Source organism: Mastigoproctus giganteus, chromosome 5 (assembly GCF_048544385.1).
Source record: "Mastigoproctus giganteus isolate SK-2022 chromosome 5, ASM4854438v1, whole genome shotgun sequence".
NCBI classification, from domain to species: Eukaryota; Metazoa; Arthropoda; class Arachnida; order Uropygi; family Thelyphonidae; genus Mastigoproctus; species Mastigoproctus giganteus.
The window spans coordinates 240871817-240892595 of NC_143579.1; the positions used below are offsets into that span (position 1 = coordinate 240871817).

At 42.6% G+C, this 20779-nt stretch overlaps 1 protein-coding gene across 7 annotated transcripts in view; it reads right to left on the bottom strand.

Annotated features, from left to right (window-relative positions):
- dnc (phosphodiesterase dunce) overlaps window positions 1–20779 on the bottom strand; it is a 546492-nt gene that overhangs the window by 32241 nt on the left and 493472 nt on the right. Inside the window, exon 1 of one of the 7 annotated variants that reach the window (XM_090374497.1) lies at window positions 12501–13096. The exons of the other annotated variants lie outside the window; for them this stretch is intronic. Coding sequence (XP_090230623.1) covers window positions 12501–12619 — 119 coding nt within the window. The 5' untranslated portion in view covers window positions 12620–13096. Of the gene's footprint in view, window positions 1–12500; window positions 13097–20779 lie in introns of those variants that run through there. 7 annotated transcript variants of the gene reach the window in all.

The following is a 20779-nucleotide window of genomic DNA, read 5'->3' on the forward strand; positions in this document are numbered from 1 at the left end:
CTTTCGATCGTGTTTGGCATAAAGGTCTTCTAAACAAGCTTCCATCTTATGGTTTGCCAACTATATTAACTTACACTATTAACTCTGTGATCATCGAAAGGTGGGACCGACTTGGGGATTCTCTTCTCCAGCAGTGCTAAATTTGATGCCCGTGTTCTTAAAATCACCAGCAAAGCATTGAAAACAGTGAGATTTATCAAACGGAACACCTACAAGTTCAAAAACTACAGATATGCTGTCATCTTTTATAAAACTATAGTTCTTCCAATCCTCGAATTCAGCTCACCCATCTGGAATCCTCACACGAAAACTTTAATTAACAAAATTGAAGCAGTCCAAAAAACTTTTGTCCATTACCTTACGTTCCCTAATCCTCTATTTTACCACTCAGTGTACTATCAATCGCTATGCGATTATTTCATCTGAGGCCTGTCTGCAACAGAAGAGTTATTGATGACATCACCTTCTAGCCAAAGTACTCACTGGAACTTACGAAGCATCTGATATCCTTAGTAAAACAAATTTCAATGCTCCTTGTAGACAAGTTAGGAACCTTACATCGTTTCGGCTTGACTCTGCGATCACGGACTTTATGAAGTTCAGTCCACCGAACAGAATCAGCAAATGACTCTCTCATTGACTTCTTTGACAACTCCCAATCACTAATGAACTCCATCCACAAGTTTGCCTCTTCTCTTCAAACGCAAAATAACTAGCTCTCTAATTATTGCATATTATTATTATTTTTAAAATTATTTTTCTCTTCTCTAACTAATTAATTTATTATTTATTTTACTGGTAACTTAACTTAATGCAGTCCTCTTTTGTACATATGATTTTAATCTTTGAATCTATATCAATGTTTATCTTCCTGATGAATTTCATATTTTTGTTATCTATTGTGTTTATTGTTCTGCTCTCTGATACACTGTTAATGGTTACCTGTTGTGTATTTTGTTGTTAATAAAATAAAGTAAAAACTGTTTTTTGGTAATTGGCATCCAGTTTTCTCTCTGCCGCTCACTGAGGGTGATGGTAGATGGCTCTCTGTCTTCTAACTTCTCCACTAATGCCGGTGTCCTCAAAGGTTCAGTTCTTTCCCCACTCTTTTCCTCTTGTATATTAATGACCTTCTTCCATTGACTCGAAATCCTATCCATAGTTTTGCTGATAATAGCACTTTCCATTTTGAGAAACCTTGTCCTGCTCAATCAGCTTCAACTTCTCGAAAATCTGCTACCAATTCCTTAAATGCCGATCTTCAGGTAATTCTCCAGTGGGGCAAAGACAACTTAGTTGATTTCAACCCTTCTAAAACTCAGTCTTGTCTTATATCTCGCAAAAAGGATTCTTCTGCTCCTATGCTTATCTTTGGTAACACTCCTCTTTCTAGGCAAAATGATATATCTCTTTTCGGGATTACCCTGACTTCTAATCTCTCTTGGCACAAGCACATTACAAATATTGCTTCATCTGCATCTAAACACAAATATTGCTTCCTCTGCATATTTGGTTTTCTCTTTCGTTCTCGGCGTTACTTTTCTTCCAAACAGCTGTACTCTCACTCTGTATAAATCGCAAACCCGCCCTGCCATGGAATGTTGTTCCCACATCTGGGGTGATGCCCCCAAAACCTCTCTTTGTCTTCTTGATTCCATTCAGAAGAGGGCAGTTAGGTTAATTAATGATTCATCTTTAACAGAGGCTCTCCACTCGCTCTCGTAGACCTACTTTTCCTGCTGCATGCCTCTTCTACAGATACTTCCATGGGCACTGTTCTTCTCAATTGGCGTCTGTAATTCCCTCTCTCTCTTCCAAATCGGTTTGAACATGTTCCGCAACTATTCAGGATCTCCAGCTTCAACTTACACAATTAAATTTTCTTCTTCCTTATGAAAATTACCTGAAAGTTGTATTTTCCTGAACATTACAGTGTACAGAAATTCAAGTGTAATGTCAAAAAGTATTTGTTATCATCTTCTCAACTTTCAACCGATGCAGGGTATTAAGTATTACAGGTTCTACACTGGTGTGCAAAACTTAAGGACCAACACTATTTCTGAAGGTTACAACTACAAAATCTTTATTTAAGGTACTCTTTGCTGATGAAAGTAGATTCAGTCTCAACAGCGATTCTGGACGTCAGCTAATCTCTGCGAGATTATTATTATTATTATTATTATTATTATCTGTTTATTTCTCTTTCGAGACACCCATAGACAGCACGTGGCTAGAGGGTGTGGTTACATTATAGTATTTACAAGCATGTTTACATGAACTTATTTACAAAATTTGGAGATGAAAAAACACAGTATGTGGTGAATGAATTAATTGTTAAGTTGGTTTAATTAATTGCGAATGGTTGTTAAATGCGAAATATTATTATATAAATTATTAAATTAGTCTTCTTATTATATTTATATTTGTACACATCAGCCGGTACACATTACCAAAGATTTCTGTCCTATACATTTTGTGTGTACATAGTTTCTCTGCATCTATATTTAAATTATTAAAATAATTCACAGTATTTGCTGGGAAAAATCTCCCCAGAGAGTCCAATTGAGTCAGCTGGCACTTGAGAATTGGTTCTTCCCTCTTTATTCTCGGTCGTATCATCCGGGGACGAGTGATCACGTTTCCCACTTTCGGCACATCTATTTTCTTTTTTGTTTTCTCTCTCTCTCTCTCTCCGTTAGTAGCTTTGCCAGAGTTAAGATGTTTCTGGTTATGATGATATACTTCCAGGGTGTGATGTCCAGATTGGCAGACAAGACCGCTCTTGAGATGGTAAACGGTTTCCCGGCGATCTTGTTTAGCCATCTCAGGAGCCAGTATTCTACTCCTAAGAAGGCCTTCATGTTGTTCTCGGAGGCCGATGACCAGATAGTCGATGCGTACAACGGAATCGGTGTAACGCATTTAAGGATGTATTGAATTATAAGATGAGGGCTTCGGAGACCGGTGAGTTCTTGTCTAGTGCTGCAGAGTGATGCGTATGTCTTTTTCCTAATGTGTTCGAAGTGAGGTATGAAGTTTAATCCTTCATCCCACTTAAGGCCAAGGTCAACATGTGCGGGGGAATTTTGGATTCTGGTATTGTTCACAAAAATCGTAATTTCATTTTTATTCTTTTTGTTGGTGAAGGACATTTGGGCAGTTTTCTTTTCATTAAGTTTCAGGCCAATGTAGTTCAGATATTCTTCTAGTTTCCTGATTGCCTTGTTTGCTTCCTCTGATAGGTTGGGTGCAGTTTCTTGTTCTTTGGAGATTACAAAAAATTTCAAATCGTCAGCATATGTAATAAATTGCTCACAGTTTTGAGCTAAAAATGGGGCTAGTGCTATTGCGAAGAAGGTGGTGGACAATACGCCCCCTTGAGGTACTCCCCTGGAGATACAGTAAGATGCTGTCTGTTTTCCGTTTATTGCGACAATTTGTCTTTCTTGACGGGTGTTAGTGAGAATGCTTAAAGTGCTTCCTGAAATGAGGAAATACTCCTTGAGGATTACTGTTATAGCTGGGATTGAGACGTTGTCGAAGGCTGCTGCTGCATCCAGGAAAACCATGTCCAACTGTTGTTTATTGTTTAAAGCTAGCTGTATTCGGAGTAGAGTCTCCATTAAATTAGTAATAGTCGACCTTCGAGGAAGCACAGAATGTAAGTATTGTGGACTGTCCCCAAAGCAGTGCTGATTGATGGTGCTCAGGATTGCTTTTTCAAATATTTTTTGCAGAATTTTGCATCCGATTGCGATGGGCCTGAAATCTTTACTGGTTTTAGGATTGCTTATTTTTGGAACTGGTTTTACGTAATATCTCTTCCATTTTTCCGGGATAACCCCCTCACTTAGTATTCGCTGGAAGAGGTGGTGGAGCGGTTCGATTATGTAAGCGCTACATATCTTTATCAGAATAGCGGGAACTGGTCCGGCCCGATCGTTGCTTTATTGGGGAGCGAGTTCATAGCTTCCTTTAAGTTTTCCCTGCTGATATTAATTTTAATAGTAATGTTTCTATCTCTAGTTCGGTTAGTGCCAGTGGGATCCGTCAGTTTTTCAATCATTTTGTGCATCTCGCGGATGTTTTCCTCACAATTTTTCTGCTTCTCATTCAAAGGTTTTCCGAATGTGACTTCTGTCCACTCTCTAAACAGCTGGTCCGTCATTTCTTTTTTGTTGTTTTTCTCGCTAACTATTCTCTTTCCCTTTTTTAATTTTTCCTTCATAACCTCAAAGTACGCTTGTCTTTTCAGTCGAATGAACTGTGCCCTTTCGCGTTTGTACATAGTCCGATCAGTCGGGTGCCCAGTTCTTTTCCACTTTCGGTAGAGCTTTTGCTTCTTTTTAAACATAACTTTTACTTGTGGAGTGAACCAAGAGTTCGCTCTGTCGGAGATCTTTAATACTTTTGCTGCTCCTAGACGGGCGATCTGCAAGAGTAACCTCGAAATCTCATCTATGGCTTCTTCAATGGACATCTTATGTAGACTTTGAAAGTTATATTGCGCTATATCAGCTAATTAGTTATATTAGCTGACGTCCAGAGGTTGGCACAGGGTATTACTCCGCAGACATCGCTGAAAGGGATCGATATGGGGGTCGAGGTGTTCTCCTCTGGGAAGGCATTATCTTGGATGGACGTACTCAACTCCAGAGACTGGAAGGCGGTACTGTAACCGGTGCACGCTACTGTACTGAGGTAATCCTTCCCCATGTGCGTCTGTTCCGAGGCGCCATTGGCCCCGAGTTCGTGTTTATGGATGATAACTCCACACCCCATCGCACTACAGCTGTTGATATGCTTTTGGAAAGTGAGGACATTGTTCGTATGGGTTGGCCTGTCCGTTCTGGCGATCTAAATCCTATCGCACACATATGGAACGCTGTGGGGAGAAGCCTATCGGCATGTCCACACCGACCAGAAAATGTTCACCAGCTGAAGATGGCGTTGACAGAGGAATGGACAACGTGACCGCAAGAACTTATGAACAACATTGTTGTATGGACAGGTGGTCAAAGCAAGCCTACATCGACATTAGGGGTGTCCATATCTCCTACTGAGGACCACCTCTTCCCTTTGTTCCATCTTTGGCAGTGATGCATCTGTATCGTGGCAGCCAGTGCTATTTTTGAGTCAAGTCTCTCTGTACCGTTTTGTTTCCGTTGTTGTGTCGGTGTTGTTTTCTTCATCATTTCTGTACCTCACGAGGTTCCTTTGGTATGGTTTTCCCATATCCAGGCCACTCCTATGAGAATCTGCAGATGAAAACCTGACTGGTCCTTAAGTTTTGCGACCAGTGTAGTACCTCTCGTGCTTAGGGTTTCAAAAAATAAAATAAAATAAGTAAAAGTGTCGGTGCCTGGGTTCCCCCAGGATGGAGCTTCCATTTTCTGCACTTCTGTTGCACAGACTACGTTGATGACGTCAGATTTCTTACTTTTGTTATCAGTCCTGCAGATGAATTGCAGTTTGTTGAAACCAACAAAATAAACACTGCGCAATCTTTTGGATTGAAAAACATTGGCTGACCTTCCAGATGTGCCACAGTATTTTTCTTCGTCACGAAACAACCTGCACTGAAAAGTCACACACACACACAGCTGGAATAATGTTTTGGCTCCAAAATGAATTGTCGCGTTCAACTGCGGTCGATTCATCGCGGATTCAGGTTGGCTGAAAAGCAGCATCCGCTTCGTACGACATCACTGAAACGTTTCCGGGATTATACCAACGACCATTTATATTTGGTTTAAAAACATGGGCTGCTCACACAACCCCGCCGATCTCATTTTGCAGAGGGGCTGTTCACAACGTGGCTGAGTTAGTCAGTTTCGGGCGAGAATTGCATGATTTTGTTCCAAGAGCGAAGCCTTTCATCTAGCAAACCGACGCGGTTACGGACAAAATTAGCGTCAGTGACACGGTCGTAATTAGAATAGCGTTTATTAAACAGCGAAATCGAATTTGAACCGGTTCTAAGCCGGGCCATAAAATGTACCCGAAAATTAACTGCGGTTAAAAGAAGTCGCGATAAAAGGTGGCCATAGTAGCGAAGGCACGTGGGAAGCGCAGACATCGTCCTCGGGCAATGGTGACGTCATCTTGAAGGATGTCACGACGAAACGGATGACCAGGAAGTAATTGCGGGAAAGTAAAATTGCCGAGTGGAGCAATAAAATGAATGTGACTTTTACAGAGGGGATGAAGAAGAGATCGAAGAAACAAAAACAACCTTCGAGAATAATAATTAGCGATTATAATTGGAGGCAGTAAATTGCGGGATTAAACGAAGATCTTTCAGCGTTGCTGCAGAGCGCGGATGTCTTCAAATATTTCTTACTTCCAACAGCGAAGTCCAATTTTATTTTTGTCGCAACCGGTTAAGAGGAACGTTCACATTTTGTCAAAAAAGACTCGCGACAAAATCTCTTTTTGCGACACTCCCCGGTCCGATGGAAGAAATTCGGGAAAAAGCATTCTACGAGCACTCTTTCTGAGAACGTGCTTGCGGCATACTTTTCCCGTTCTCATCGAGGTGCCGTAACTGCGTACAGTAGTGTTAATTGCAATGCGGTTCCCCCGACTGGCAATGCGATGAACTCAAGTCTTTTAGCATTTGTGTTCGCACAAAAACTTCTAGTTTGCCACCAGGAGGCAGGCCGAGCAGTAAGACAGGGCGAACTCTGTGGAGCCAAGAAAGCGGCAGAAGGATAGAGGGAGGCACTAGCGAAGGCGCCTGCCCGAGTGAAAGGTGGGGGGGGGGGGGGGGGAGTGCGAGCCATTGTTTCACTCGTAATCCTCACACATCTACTTCCATTCTGTTTTTGTAGTTTTTCTTACAATCTCGACTGAGGGCAAAGGTTTGAGGGCCTCCGCGCATCTTGAGAAGTAAGGCCTGATTGGGACGGTGGTAAAATGTGGACCCTGCATCAGAAGTGATGATTTCTTCTGTCAGTTGACCCTGTCGCTTGCGTAGACCCACGGTTCGAATTAATCTCCACAAACGCGTGTACAGTTGCGCGAAATGTAAAACTTTAATTTGTAAGAAAATTGTTCGGCGCAATCGTTATCTTAAGAAAAGGTTTCGTGCGAGCAGTTTCTAGATTCGGGGGCGAAACTGTAAATTCGGGCACCCCACCGAGCCACGCACCTGTGATCAGTTCGGTGCGATTCGTAAAAATAACTGCCGCTGCTATTACGGCTTCATCCTCCACCCCGCCGATCAATAAACTTATTCCGAGCATCGCAGCGGGAGGAGTCGTTAACTCCCTCTAAAAATAAAAGCCACTTCGGAGCTACTAAAACGCAGACCGCCTTCCTGCGATCCGGTCCTTAATTGATGGCAGCTCTGCCCCACCTGATGACTCCGTTGTAAGCCACCCTTCCGCCGCAGTGGGGTGGCTGCGCAGACTAATCTCTTTTTAATTCGTCTAATTAATCCGGTCTACAGCGTGCCAGGAAGACTCAGTGCCGCCACCTGGCGAGAGAAAAATCTCGAGAGAAAGCGAAAGGGGCCGAACAGACGCCATCGCTGATTTCAAACAGTCCGCCGTGCACCGCTAATTCGCTCGTCCTCGGTTATTGTCCCTGCGCGAGGTTTTCCTTGTGGCGTGTGGCAGCGGAGTGTATTTATCTCGGGGATTCCGTAACCGCTCCTAATCTCATCTTAAAGTTGCTTTTGTTCGTATTTCTTTTAGTGGAATATTTCTCGGTTACATTTCTAAGGGGCACGCCTCGGGGATCATCATCGGGACCCCTACTGTTACACGTCGACGATCTGGCATTAATCGGATTTTTGGGAACGTTGCTCTCTTACGCAGACGACATAAAAATATCTTTTGGACCGCATTTTAATGGACAGAAATCTTTGAACACGCTCGGCTGTGGTGAGTTGGCAAAATGATGGAAGACCCATTCGATATCACCGGATGACCAGTTAAGGGGCGGTGCAATAAAGCCGCAATTATTTTAGAAACATATCGCGATTAAAGGCGTCGAAACAATGTGTGTAAAGCACGTTCACCCGCTTCCGCCTGTCCAATTCCGTAGCGATGTACTGCTAAGCGACATTAGTGGAAAAGCATCAAAAAGTATCCATCGTAGAGAGCAACGTAGTGGACGTTACAGGTGGATTCTTCTTACCAAGCTCGCTTGCCTCAGAGACGTGTTCCCAGCAAATATTATTGAACATTGCTGCAAATTGACCACCCCAACGAACTCTTGGATGACAACAAACGGAGGAAGAATATCTTTTGCATCGAAGCCTTTGGCTACAGTAGTTGCTACCACGGTGGTGTCACTCCACCTATCATCCATCGCTTGCCATCTATGGACGCATCCATTCAGGAACTCCTGCATTCGAACACTTTGGCTGTCTTTTTAACAGATTGTAACTGAATTCACATTGCAAACTTAATCTTCTTGCGTATAAATGCTTAAAGCTAGTAGTAGTAGTGGCATGTGATGCAAGAAAGCAAGTGTATGAGCTTATGGAGCATCCTCCAAAAAAAAAAAAAAAAAAGGTAGACAACAAAATTCCCTCTAAATGTTTGTCCAATCCTTCCTTAAATTTATTTAAGCTATCAACTTCCACAACGACAGATGGAAGTTTGTTCCAGCAATTAACCTCCACCTGGCTAAAGGCAAATAATAATAATTAGTTAAAAGTGACCCACCGTGACGAAATCCGTGAAGTGGGTGCAGTTGACAATATGGATTGAAAGTACGGAGCAAGTTCACGATGGACAGTGGTGGTGTTCAGGATTTTTATTAAAAGTGTTAGCGGTTGGTGGCTCGGTCCATTCTTCGTCCTTTTTTGTGAATGGGGAAAAGTCCGCTGAGTTGGGATGGATGTCTTCGTTTAATCACTTATTGCAAATGTTTAATGGGTGACTTTTGGGGGTGTGGCACCCTGGAATATTCGTGGCGCAAGTGATCGATTGTGGCACATAAACCTTCTTCTTGTAGAGTGGTAGAAAAGCCCGAGTTAACGAATGAAATGTGATCGATTGTTTTTTTTTTTATGTCCTCGATGTCCCCGCTCGGCGTAGTGGTAAAATGTCAGCGGCCGATCGCGTCAACGCTGCTGTTGTGATGAAGTGGTAGGAACGCTTCCCACCCCCTCTTCATTACAACCCTCTTCACTTTTATTTACTTTTTATTTATTATTTTATTTTATTATTATCATTTTTTTCTCACTGAAGTGGGCCCCCAGAGAAATCTGGCCCACCTTTTGGCAACATCAGGTGGTTCAAAGTCTCGTATGGAGACAGTACGTGATCCATTGGGACTGGCCCACCTTCCCGTGGTGTGGACGAGTACCCAGAATCATCTGTTCAGGCGACTGATGCTTCTGGGTATCCAAGCGGCCAGAATATAACAACAGAACACACACAAACGTACGTCACACACATATCTGGCCCACTGGTAGTGATACTGTTCTTCACAGAGATACGAGGCGGAGTTGAACAGATGTTCTAGGAGCCGCCCTTTACAAAAACACATGTCCAACCCTGTTCATTTTTCGCGCACAATCATTTCGTTGAAACGTCCAAAAAAGAAATGATTGCGAGGTCAAAACCTTTGCCCTCCAAGTCGCGCAAATGCCACTTAACGAATCCAACAGCGTATTTGACGATTGCATTCGTACGAAGGTTGAAGCGAGTTGCAATTGACACGAGGATGCTTTCAGACACACCACTTCGTGCAGCTCGAGGTCATCGGCGTCCTTTAAACACTTACGAGTTGAAATGCGCGTGATGACGGCGGAATTTCAACTGGCCCGTTTCACACCGTAGCCGAGTTAGTCGGTCTCAGGAGACGGTGGCGTACTTCTTTGTCGCTGATGCTCTTGAAACCCCCATCGTCCACCCTACCTGTTGGGGAAATTATTTCCAGAAAAAGAGCGCCACGTGTGAAATAACAAAGTTTCAAAAAATCTGATTTTTTTTTTGTTTGTTTTTTTTCTTTCCGCCGTTTTCCCCATCGACTTCTCCGCCCAAAAATGTGGTGAATAACGAAACCAACGGGGGTTTACCGGAGAGCAAGCTGTCGTTCGGTTTTATTTTTTTTCATTAATCACAAAAAACAGCAAAAAGCCTTACATTTGTGAAAAACAGTTTGAAATAACATGACATAAATATAAAAGTAAAAGAAAATAAACTTCAGTACAGTTTAAATACAAAGAATTAAATAGAAAAGAAGAATGGGCTAAAACAACAGTTTGTGATATTCATTTTTAACACTAGTTTTATTAATAAAAATATCATTTAAGAAAGCATCTATATTCTGTTGAGAAATTCAAATTTAAGACGATTTGTCCTAAATTTGGAGATGTGAAATAATTCATGTTCCCTCAAGGGGCTGGGGGGACAATTGCAGTTAATACACGAGGACAGCAATGGAGCGTCTATTTTGCCCCGAAATATCGAATGTAGAGGGAGGCAATCAAACATATTCCTTCCAACGCTGAACGTGGGAAGGTTAAAAAAGTTCACTATCGAGCAGCGTCCTCCCTTCCCATCCTTCCTCTCCGGCTGCGCATGGCGCGAGATAAAGATGACCGCGCTGAACTCAGGCATTCCGCCAGGCGAGAAAGCGTTCCAGATGGCCCTCTTCAGACACGCAGGAATTTCGGGGCAGTGGTTTAAGGGGGAAGGGGGTTGGCTGCTACGCGCGTCGTCTAGTTGCAGTTCGTCCCGGGCTGGCATCGCAAAGTACAGAAGGCAGACGATGGCCCTTTCATCTGCAAACGCCTCTTCATTCATTCGCCCCTTTGATTTCCCTTCATTGTCAGCCCCGTGAGCAGTCCCCCTACCCCCCCGGGAATCTCGAGAGAATCCGTGTGGGATGGTTTCGCAATCACGAGCAGCAGCAGCAACACTCGCAAGGACACGCGAATGGGCGATGCACGCGAGAAATGCGGTTGTTCTGTGCCCGGGACTGGCAGCCCAGACGACGAATCCGTAATAAAACGTGTCTCATTCTGTTGCGCGTGATTAGCATTTCGATGTCGAACATCTCTCGGCAGCCACGAGGTTGCAGGCCAAGGTCACAAAACGTCGAGAAATACTTTTTTTTTTTTTTTTAATTTATTTTTAAACTCATTTCACGTTACAAACTGTGCCTGATTTAGGGGTGCGCAAAGGTTGGTGGGGGAAATATTATACAAATTATAATATTTAAAAGAAAAAAAAATGTGCATACAGGACAACCTGCAAAGCGTTCTTGTCTGAGGCCACCTTGCAGGGTCATTCGCGATTATTATTTTTTTTTATTATCTGTTGATTTCCATAAGGAAACCACCCCGGGACGGCAAAGTGCCAGGAGGGTTTGTTTGATTAAAAACAAACATTAACAAACGTCGTTCTGTCGCTCTGATTAAACTTTTCAGTCGATTTTATGGCTGTCGGAGCCGTCTATGAAGACGGTTTATGGCGCAGCACGTGACACTAATTAGCCCAAATTCTGCGCCTATCGCGACGCACTCGCGGTGTTTTGCTTCCGTGCAGCGAAGGGTCGTGTTGCAATCGGATGTTACGCAACCCCTCAATCGCTCCACTTTCGGCGTTTGCCGAGAGGAACGCCTGAAGCACCATTTTGCGTCGTCCGCAATTCGTTGTTCGACCTTTGACGTCGGGGTTAAGTCGCATCGGCCTCGAATGGAATCCACCTCCGTTTCGTTTGCCCGACGAACAAAGTTCAATTTTTTTCAACTCGTAAAGGGGGGGGGGGGACAACAGGGAGAACACCGCGATTCTTGACCCCAAAATGTTTCATGACGCCATACTCCCCGCACTTACCCACGTGACTCCACAGATCGCTCTTTAGAAGGGGAGATTCCGCAGTACCGGAAGTCGATTGAAATGTTCTTTTTTCGCAGTTTATTAATCCGCTCCGTTGCAACACCCCCGAGACCTTCGAAAGCTGACGTCTATCTCTTTAAGACGTCGCAACCTTCAAAATGGGCCGATAAGGGGCTGCTTGTTTTTTTTTCCGATTTTGAGAAACAAACCTCCCACACTGCGCAGCTGCAGCCGGGGGAGGGTGTCGAAAGGGGAAATGGATGGGGGGGAGGTGGACAAGGGCAACACCGTAATGACCATATTTGGCTCGACGCAAGCTCACGCGATCAATTAATTAATTGGTCGCGTGAATGCGCGAATCTAAAGGGTGCCCCTCATTCTCGTGTCCTTTTTGTGCTGCTGTTACGAAAACCATTCCGACTATGGAGGCGCCCGGATTCTCTCGACATTCCCGGGGAGTGGGGGCGGAATGTTCACGGGGAAGGGTTGGCATTGATTGGTGTCGTGAGTGGGGGAATTCGTAATGCGGGTGAAAAATGATCGCAAACAAGAAAGCAAAAAAAAAAAAAAAAAAAGAACAAAACTGGGAGAGTTTCAAATGGGAGTTTATGCGGGAACCAAAAAATAAATTAATGATTGGGGGTTCCGGCCAGGCTAGGCAGGGTGAGCGAAAAAAAAACAAAAAGATCTTACCCAGCGAGCTCTCGCCTCGAGTCCGCACTCATCAGCCGATCCCAAAAGGTCATCCGCTGCTTCTTAATCCGCAGGGCACTCATGCTGAAGTTCCTGCGCATCATCGAGTCCTCCTCCATCTTGGTTCACAGTTCCTCTGCCGTATTAACAGCGTGCGTCTCTCAGACGCAGATTCGCGCACAAAATTCCACTCACGAGCTTCGGTCGAGCACCTTCGAAGACGCGTCAAGGATTGAGCAGTGACATGACCTCCCGCCGATCGTCAAAACGACTCCGTGCGACACTTATTTCGAGAAGAACTGCGGCACCTGTGCATCCGAGAAGTGGTGGCACGTGCGTTTGGCTTTTGCTGCGATGACTGTCGAATTATCGGACGCCGCACTGCCGTGGAAACGGAGAGTTTTCGAGTCACGAGAGGTGCGGAAGTTGCGGACGAAAGTAACGAGATGTTCCGTGCTCAGAAACGACATCCTCACGCCTCGTGACGAGGGCACATCCTCCCACACAATACGGGGGTCATCTCCGCTTTCGCAGTGACGATCAATAACATCTCGGCAAACGCGCACTCCCGCCTTAATCGGAGCGGCGCTCGCAAACCCTCGGAAGACGCACGTGAGGATTCCAGCGCCGTCTGGCGAGAACGCTGGGTACGCGGCGGGAAAAGTGGAAGTGACGTCGACGATCTGTTACTAGGGTGGTCGCGCTGCCACACTCGGCTCACACGTCGGCTCCTCGCAGATGCTGCTCGGTCTCTCTCTCTCTGCACTCCCGTTACGGGGATGCAACTCCGAAAATAACTTTTTCTTCTTTTCTCATTCGTTCCACCGGAAAAAGCCGGTTCGGGTTAACAATCGTGACGTCACCAAGCACGAGGCAGAAGTAGCGGAATCGATCCGGGGTTGCGCGAAGGATCGTCTCCCAGAAAACCCCGCACCTTGCACGAGAACAGAACACGCGAATCGTTCCGAATCCGAGCTGCGATGACCCAGAGGAGGGTTCACAAAATCCCTCGGAATTAAAACCCACGATCACTTCTTTGTCAGGGGAAATTATCTTCGGGAAACGGTTTCGAAGTGTCAGAGTGGGGAACAATTCGCAAAAGTCGATTAACGAGAATGAAAAGGTCACGGGGATACTCTGTTCGGAAATTCATTTTTTATTTTTTTTTTAAATTTTATTAACAACAAAAACTGGTAAGAAACGTTAACAGTGAATCTGAGAGCATGAAATAACAAAAATATGAAATCAAAAGAGAGAGAGTATATACTTGTGGCACTGAAGGGCCCTCCATTCACCCCCCCCCCCTACACTCGAAGCGGGAACGTGCATTTTACAGCACCCCATTGTACGTTTTGCCGCGTTTTCTGCAAAACTGAATTGAATCCGGTGGAAAATTCTGGGTTGAATTCCAGTTCCACACGGGACGGCCTGCCCGGATTACAGACCAAAGTGTCTTTAGGTTAGCGAGCCTAAATATATTTTTACGTATGTCAATAGAACGAAGATAGGACTGTTGTGCACTGGGTCTTTGACAACGACCCAGCTGATGTTGCGGATGAACTGAACAGGTTCTTTTTGCGCTTGTCTTTTCCGACCAAAGGCGAATGAGGATCAGCCGCTCGTGAAATTAGTGATGTCCTAATTACAGATGGCCGTTTATTAGGAAAGCTTCTCAACATAAAGGTAAGTAAGGCTCCTGGAGTTGAAGCTAAATACCCTGCAGTTTTGAGGGAAAGCGCGAAGGAACGTACTGAACCACTGAGACAGCGTTTACTAAAGTATCAAAAAGGCTCGAATATTTGAGAGCACCGATCCTTCTAGCTGAATCAGTGTCTCTGAGGTAATTGGCACCGCGCAAGTTTATTGGATGATGTCAAGTTTGTTGCAAAAACCTTCCAAGTCCAGCATTCGTGCCTTGAGGGGAATTTTTTCATCTCTCATATACGTGAACATCCCCTAGTGACAATTATCGTGGGTGGCTGTTAAGTCACGAGCCATTCCTATAATAATAAAAGAAAAAAGTGCTTCCAGTCCAGGAGCGGAATATATTCCGCAATGATGTTGTACGGCTTACTCTTCTACTTTTATAGCGATGGTTTTAAATTATGGGTGTGAAAGAAAGCTCATTGCACTAAACAGATGTCAAGCCGAATGTCATTTTGACAAAATATGCGTCATCACAAATTCGCTATATTTCGTGTGGTCAGTGGTAATTTCGCTACCATTTTCGTGTCCTTTTTTTAATTGTCAGATGCATCTTATCGCATCCTGATAAATTCAGTCACTGAGTACGTGGTCCAAATGAATTATTTAATTAAATAATTATGCGCGCACCTTTCGACTCAGCGGAGATTCCTTTGGATTGGAGAAGTGCCAAGGTTCTAACACTGAAGCGGTTCTAACAGTGAAGTTGGTAACTCCAGATCAATTAGTCTGACTTCAATGGTATTAAGAGTGCAATCCAGCGTCATTTAGATAGATAAATACCCCTGAATTGCACTCTTCAATAACACCCAACGTGGCTTTGTTAACGAAGAATCATGTTAACTAACTTAGTAGACCTTAGCTATAATTACAAAGTATCTCTGGATTCAGAGGAAATCCCTATGGACAGGCACATGTGCAAATGTGTCTCCAATTCACAAAGAGGAATCAAGGGGGATTAAAGGTTACTTTAACTTCTGTTCCGAGGAAAATAATGGAGGCACTGGTTAAAAAAGCGCTGCAAGATCACTAGACAAGACTTCAATTATAATTCAGACACAGCATGGTTTTGTTAAAGGGAAATCTTGTCTGATCAATTTGGTTGGATATTGTGATGTGGTCACAAAGCAACTGGACGCAGAGAATAACTTTTATATCATATATTTGGATTTTGGAAAGGCTTTTGATACTGTTGCACATGGAAGACTGCTGCAGAAATTGGAGCAGTGTGGCATTGGAGGCAAATTGCTGCTATGGACAAAGGGATGGTTGAGTTGGAGAAGACAGTGGTAATAAATGGACACTGCTCTACTTGGACTAATGTTATTAGTGGAGACCGCAGGGTTTCGTGCTGGGCCCATTGTTGTTTTGTATATTTAACAAAGATATTGATGACGGTATATCAGGCTTAATGTCCAAGTTTCCAGATGAATACAAAGGTTGGTAGGATTGTTAATGATAGTAAAAACAGTCATCATCATCATCATCATTATCAGTCATTTTCGATCCACTGCAGGATGAAGGCCTCTCTAGCAACTTTCCAGTTCCTTCTGTTTTGAGCACTAGTCATCAATTTACTACCCACAAATTCATGAATTTCGTCTATTCATCTCCCCCTTTGTCTTCCAGATTTTCCTCTAGCACCTCTTGTGTACCATTCTGTTATTTTCTTAGTCCATCTGTCATCATGTCTTCGAGCTATGTGTCCTGCCCAAGACCATTTTAGTTCTTTAGTTTTGATAAGAATATCCTTTACTTGAGTTTGCTGCCTAATCCATGTGTTTCTCTTCTTATCTAACAGTCTGATTCCCAATATAATTTATTCCATTCTTCGCTGTGTAGTTCTCAGCTTCTCTTCCATTCTTTTGGTGAGTGCCCAAGTTTCACTTCCATAAGTCATGGTGGGGAGTATACATTGGTTCATTATTTTACGTTTCAGACAAACTGGGATATTGCTCTTCAGTATATGACTATATTTCCTGAATGCTATCCATCCAAAATTTATTCTTCTCTTGACTTCCAGCCATTTATCATTATTACAGCTAATAACGTGTCCCAGATAAGTATATGACTCCACCTTTTCAATTACTGCTCCTTCAATCATTATTTCCCTTTCTGTGGCATACTTGTTCATCATTACTTTTGTTTTAGCCATATTCATCTTTAGTCCAAAATTCTTAATAATAGTGCATAACTGATTAAGATTTTCCTCTAATTCTTTGGGATCGTGGCTTATGACCACAATGTCATCTGCAAATCGTAAATGGTTTAGGTACTCTCCGTTCACATTGACTCCTTTCTGCGACCAGTCTAATCTTCTGAAAGCTTCCTCAAGGGCAGCAGTAAACAGCTTCGGAGATATTGTGTCTCCTTGTCGAACATCTTTGTCGATTTTAAATTTGCTACTCTCTTTGTCTAGTCTAATAAAGGAGGTAGCACTCTCGTATATTTTCTTCAAAATCATAATATATGGGGTATCTATGCCTTGTCTTTCCAGTGCCCGAAACATTGCCTTATGCTGTATGGAGTCAAATGCCTTTTTATAATCCACAAATTTGCCTTTTGCCAGCGGATGGTTAATTGCTGGAACAAACTTCCATCTGTCGTTGTGGAAGTTGATAGGTTAAATAAATTTAAGGAGGAACTGGACAGGCATTTGGAGAGAATGGTGTGATTTTTTTTTTTTTTTTTTTTTGTCTGATGCTGCATAAGCTCATACACTGCTTTCTTGCATCACATTCCACTACTACTACTACTAAATGTCAAGCATAATGGTGTTTTATGTTCATTTGCTTTCTCTCTTTTTAGCTGTGATATTACGTGAAGGTGATCCATAGTTGAGAATCCTGTCCTAAACCCAGCTTGCTCTTTCGGTTGATTCTCATCAAGTATTCTTTCTAATCTGTTAGTAATGACCCTTGTGAACAACCTGTAGATGTGGGATAACAAGCTAATTGGTCTATAATTTCCAATTTCTGATTTGATTGCATTATTCCACTGCTTAGGCATCACACCTTTTCTAATGCACTTTGCGAAGAGCCTTGGCAGTTTTTGTGTTATAAATAAAAAAATTCTTTATTGCTAATAAGTACAGGACATGTACTAGAGACAATAATACTCAACAAGGCGACATGGCCAGGAGTTTTACATTATAAATGGAATTAATTGGCAAAAAGGAAAAAATTACCGATACATGGAAATTATGAGTTACAAACATGTAAATTATAATAATGAAAAATGAGGACTAAACGTCATATGGAGGAAATTATCCCAGTTCCACAGATGGAATCCACTCGAGGAGCATCTGACGGTATTTGTAGTCGGTAGCCAATTTCTGAAGGTCGACTCCAAGACGGAGCAGTGCCTGAATTTTGGGGAGTGCCTGGGCAGGTAGGAACCGACTACACAGTTTCAACCGGTTGTATTTGAGGATTAGTGTGGGCTCTGACCTCAAGGATGGCGTAGGATTGTGCCACTGATAGAAATCCCAGATTTTTGGGGCGTTATTACTCCTATGTACATTTTTACTGAGGTCATTATACGCCTGCTGTCAATTAACCTCGGGATCCTGGGTACATTTAGCTGCTCAGCCATGTCAGTTGTTCTCAATTGAGGGGGTCGGCGATGTTTATTTGTAGCCCATTTCAAGGTCCACTATTTACACGAGAACACCGGTTTTTGAAGTGAAGGCGACGCAGATGCCCAAATTTCAGCAGAGTATAAATAAAATAGCCGGATAAACAGTGGCTTGAAGATATCTGGTAGTGGTTGCGGCATCGTTGGAATGAAGTAAGTGTTGTTTCGCTTTCCAGCGCGTAGGGTGTTAAAACGCTTCCGGAGGTATTCTGTGTGATCATTAAATTTCAGCTTCGGATCAAAATAGACCCCGAGATCTTTATGGCAGGTAACCACTGGAATTAGAGTACCTAAAAGTGAAGGTTGAATTATTGTTGGTTGCTGTTTCAATGAGTAAGTCATTATTGCAGATTTTGACGGGTTAAGGTTTAATCCAAACATCTTCAAGTAAGTTGAAAGAGTGGTCAAGTTCTCTGTGATGGAAGACGTAATTTCCATTGGGTTTGCAGACGGTGGGATTAAGGTAAGAAACTTTATATCGTCGGCATATATTAGAGCATCATCACGATGACTCATGAAAGGAATCAGAATCGCTGAGAAGAGAAGGCCACACAGGACACCACCTTGTGGGACTCCTGCATTAATTTTTCTTGTAAAGTGGGTTTTCTTCAAAGTGAGGTGGACACTTGTATCCTTCAATAAGGCGGTGAGGAAAGCTAGTCGGTCTCCATTAATCCTGAAGAAGAATTGCAGGAGTCTGAGAAGGGCTGTGACGTCTAGGCTGTCAAAAGCAGCTTCAATGTCAACGTACACTATAGCTAATTCAGATTTAGTTTCGAAGGCTTGAAGAATTGATGTCTCTTCCTCCCAATTTTAACAACTCTACAGTAACTTCATCTTCTCTCGGGGCTTTCCGATTCTTCATTTTCTTCAATGCATGTTCTACCTCATCAGGAAGAATATCTGGTATGTCGTATGTGTTGCTACTTTGCAATCCATCTTCCCCACTGCTGGCATCACTCCCCTGCTCCTTGTATATAATTCTCTATAGTAGTCTTCTGCTATTTGAATTATGCCTTCTCTGCTGTTTATAAGTACACCATCGCTATTCTTCAGTTTCAGTATCATTTGTCTTTCTGTATTACTGCTCATGGCTGCTGATTTAAATCCTTTGTTTTCCCTTAATGCTTGTTCTACTTTTCTTGTGTTAAATCTTTTTATGTCCTCTCTGAGTCTCTTTCTAATCGCTTTGCATAACTCAGTATACTCAATTTTCTCCCTGTCAGTGTTTTTCTTGCTCTTCATTTGTCGCCTTCGGTTCATCATGACAAGTGTTTCTTGACTAATTTTTTCTTCTTTGGATTTCTGTTTCCCTATAGGTTTCTTGGGCTTTATCACTTTCAGAAAGTTGTAATATTACTCGTCGATATCTTGGTCCTCAGCAGTCTGCAGAAGCTCAAACTTGTTCTTAAGTTCCAGTACATACTGCTTTTTCTCCTCTTCTGTTATCTCAAAGACCTTTGTATTTACTCGAGTCAGTTTTTTCCTTTCCTTTCCTTTCCTACATCTATATCAAGTGTACATCTTACCATTCTGTGATCACTTCCAACATTTACCTTATTCAGGACAGTAACATCATTCACAATATATCTTCTGTTAGTGAAGATGAAGTCGATTTCATTAGTTGTTAATCCATTTGGACTCTTCCATGTCCACTTTCTGTTCACCCTTTTCTTGAAAATAGTGTTCATTACTGACAGTCCTTGAGATTCTGCAAATTCCACAAGTCTTTCACCTCTTTTATTTCTTTCACCAATTCCAATATTTCCTATATTTCTGCGCTGTTTCGTCTTTTTCCAACCTTAGCATTGAAGTCCCCCATAATGATAGTGTAGTGGGTTTTCTGCTCATCTAGAAGACTCTCAATTTCGATGTACATTTCTTCAACCTCGTCATCATCATGGCTCGATGTTGGTGAAAACAGTATGCTACTCCAACTGGATCAAGAAAAGTTGGACAGATGGGCTGAGAGTTGCCAACTGAAGTTTGACAAATAAAAAAAAATTGCGTAAGGTATGGGTAGCAGTAGCCCCAGACAAATGTACCAACTGTGTGGTACTACACTCAGGGAAGTTGAGAATAAAAAAGACCTGGGGGTAATTATCCAGTCAGATGTGGTCTATTAGCAATGCAAACAGCTGATGGTGTTTTGTCAATGACATTTTGCTAGCATGGAGAAGTAGGTGATTATCCCTTTGTATAACGTAATGGCGAGTACACACCTTCAGCATTGCGTACAGGCCTGGAGGCCTCATTTTAGGAAGGTTGTACAGCTGCTGGGACGAGTACAGAGAATAGCAACGAGATTGGTGAGGGGACAAAGGGGTGCTCTTACCAAGAAAGGTTTCAATTCTGCAAATCGCAGGGCCTGGAGAATGGGCACCTGCGAGATAATCTCATTGAGGTGTATACAGATTTGAATGGTTTGAGCAGGCTCAATGTTGATGGGATTCTTCCTCTTGATCAAATTATGCAATTGAAGGGGAATAAATTCAAATTTTCGAATTGAGGAGAGACATTTGCAAAACAGATGTGCGGAAATTTGCCTTTGGTCAGCGGGTGGTTGATTGCTGGAACAAACTTCCATTTGTTAAGAACATTTTATTTCCACATCAGTGGACACCCCCGGAACAGCCTGGTCCGGCTAGAAGGGCGTACATTACACAAATTTTAGTTGATTACATTGATTGGAATTACAAGAAATCAAAACAGATTGAAAATACAAAAACAACAAAAAAATAAAATAAATAATAATAAATAAAATAATAATAAAAAAATATAATAATAAATAATAATACTAAATAAAACAAATAATAATAAAATAAATAAATAAAATAATAATAATAATAATAATAATAATAGTAAAAAAAGCGATGAATCCAGGGAAGCCTTGGCGGGGAAATCCTTCGGAATAATGATTACTGTCCATGTTTATAGAG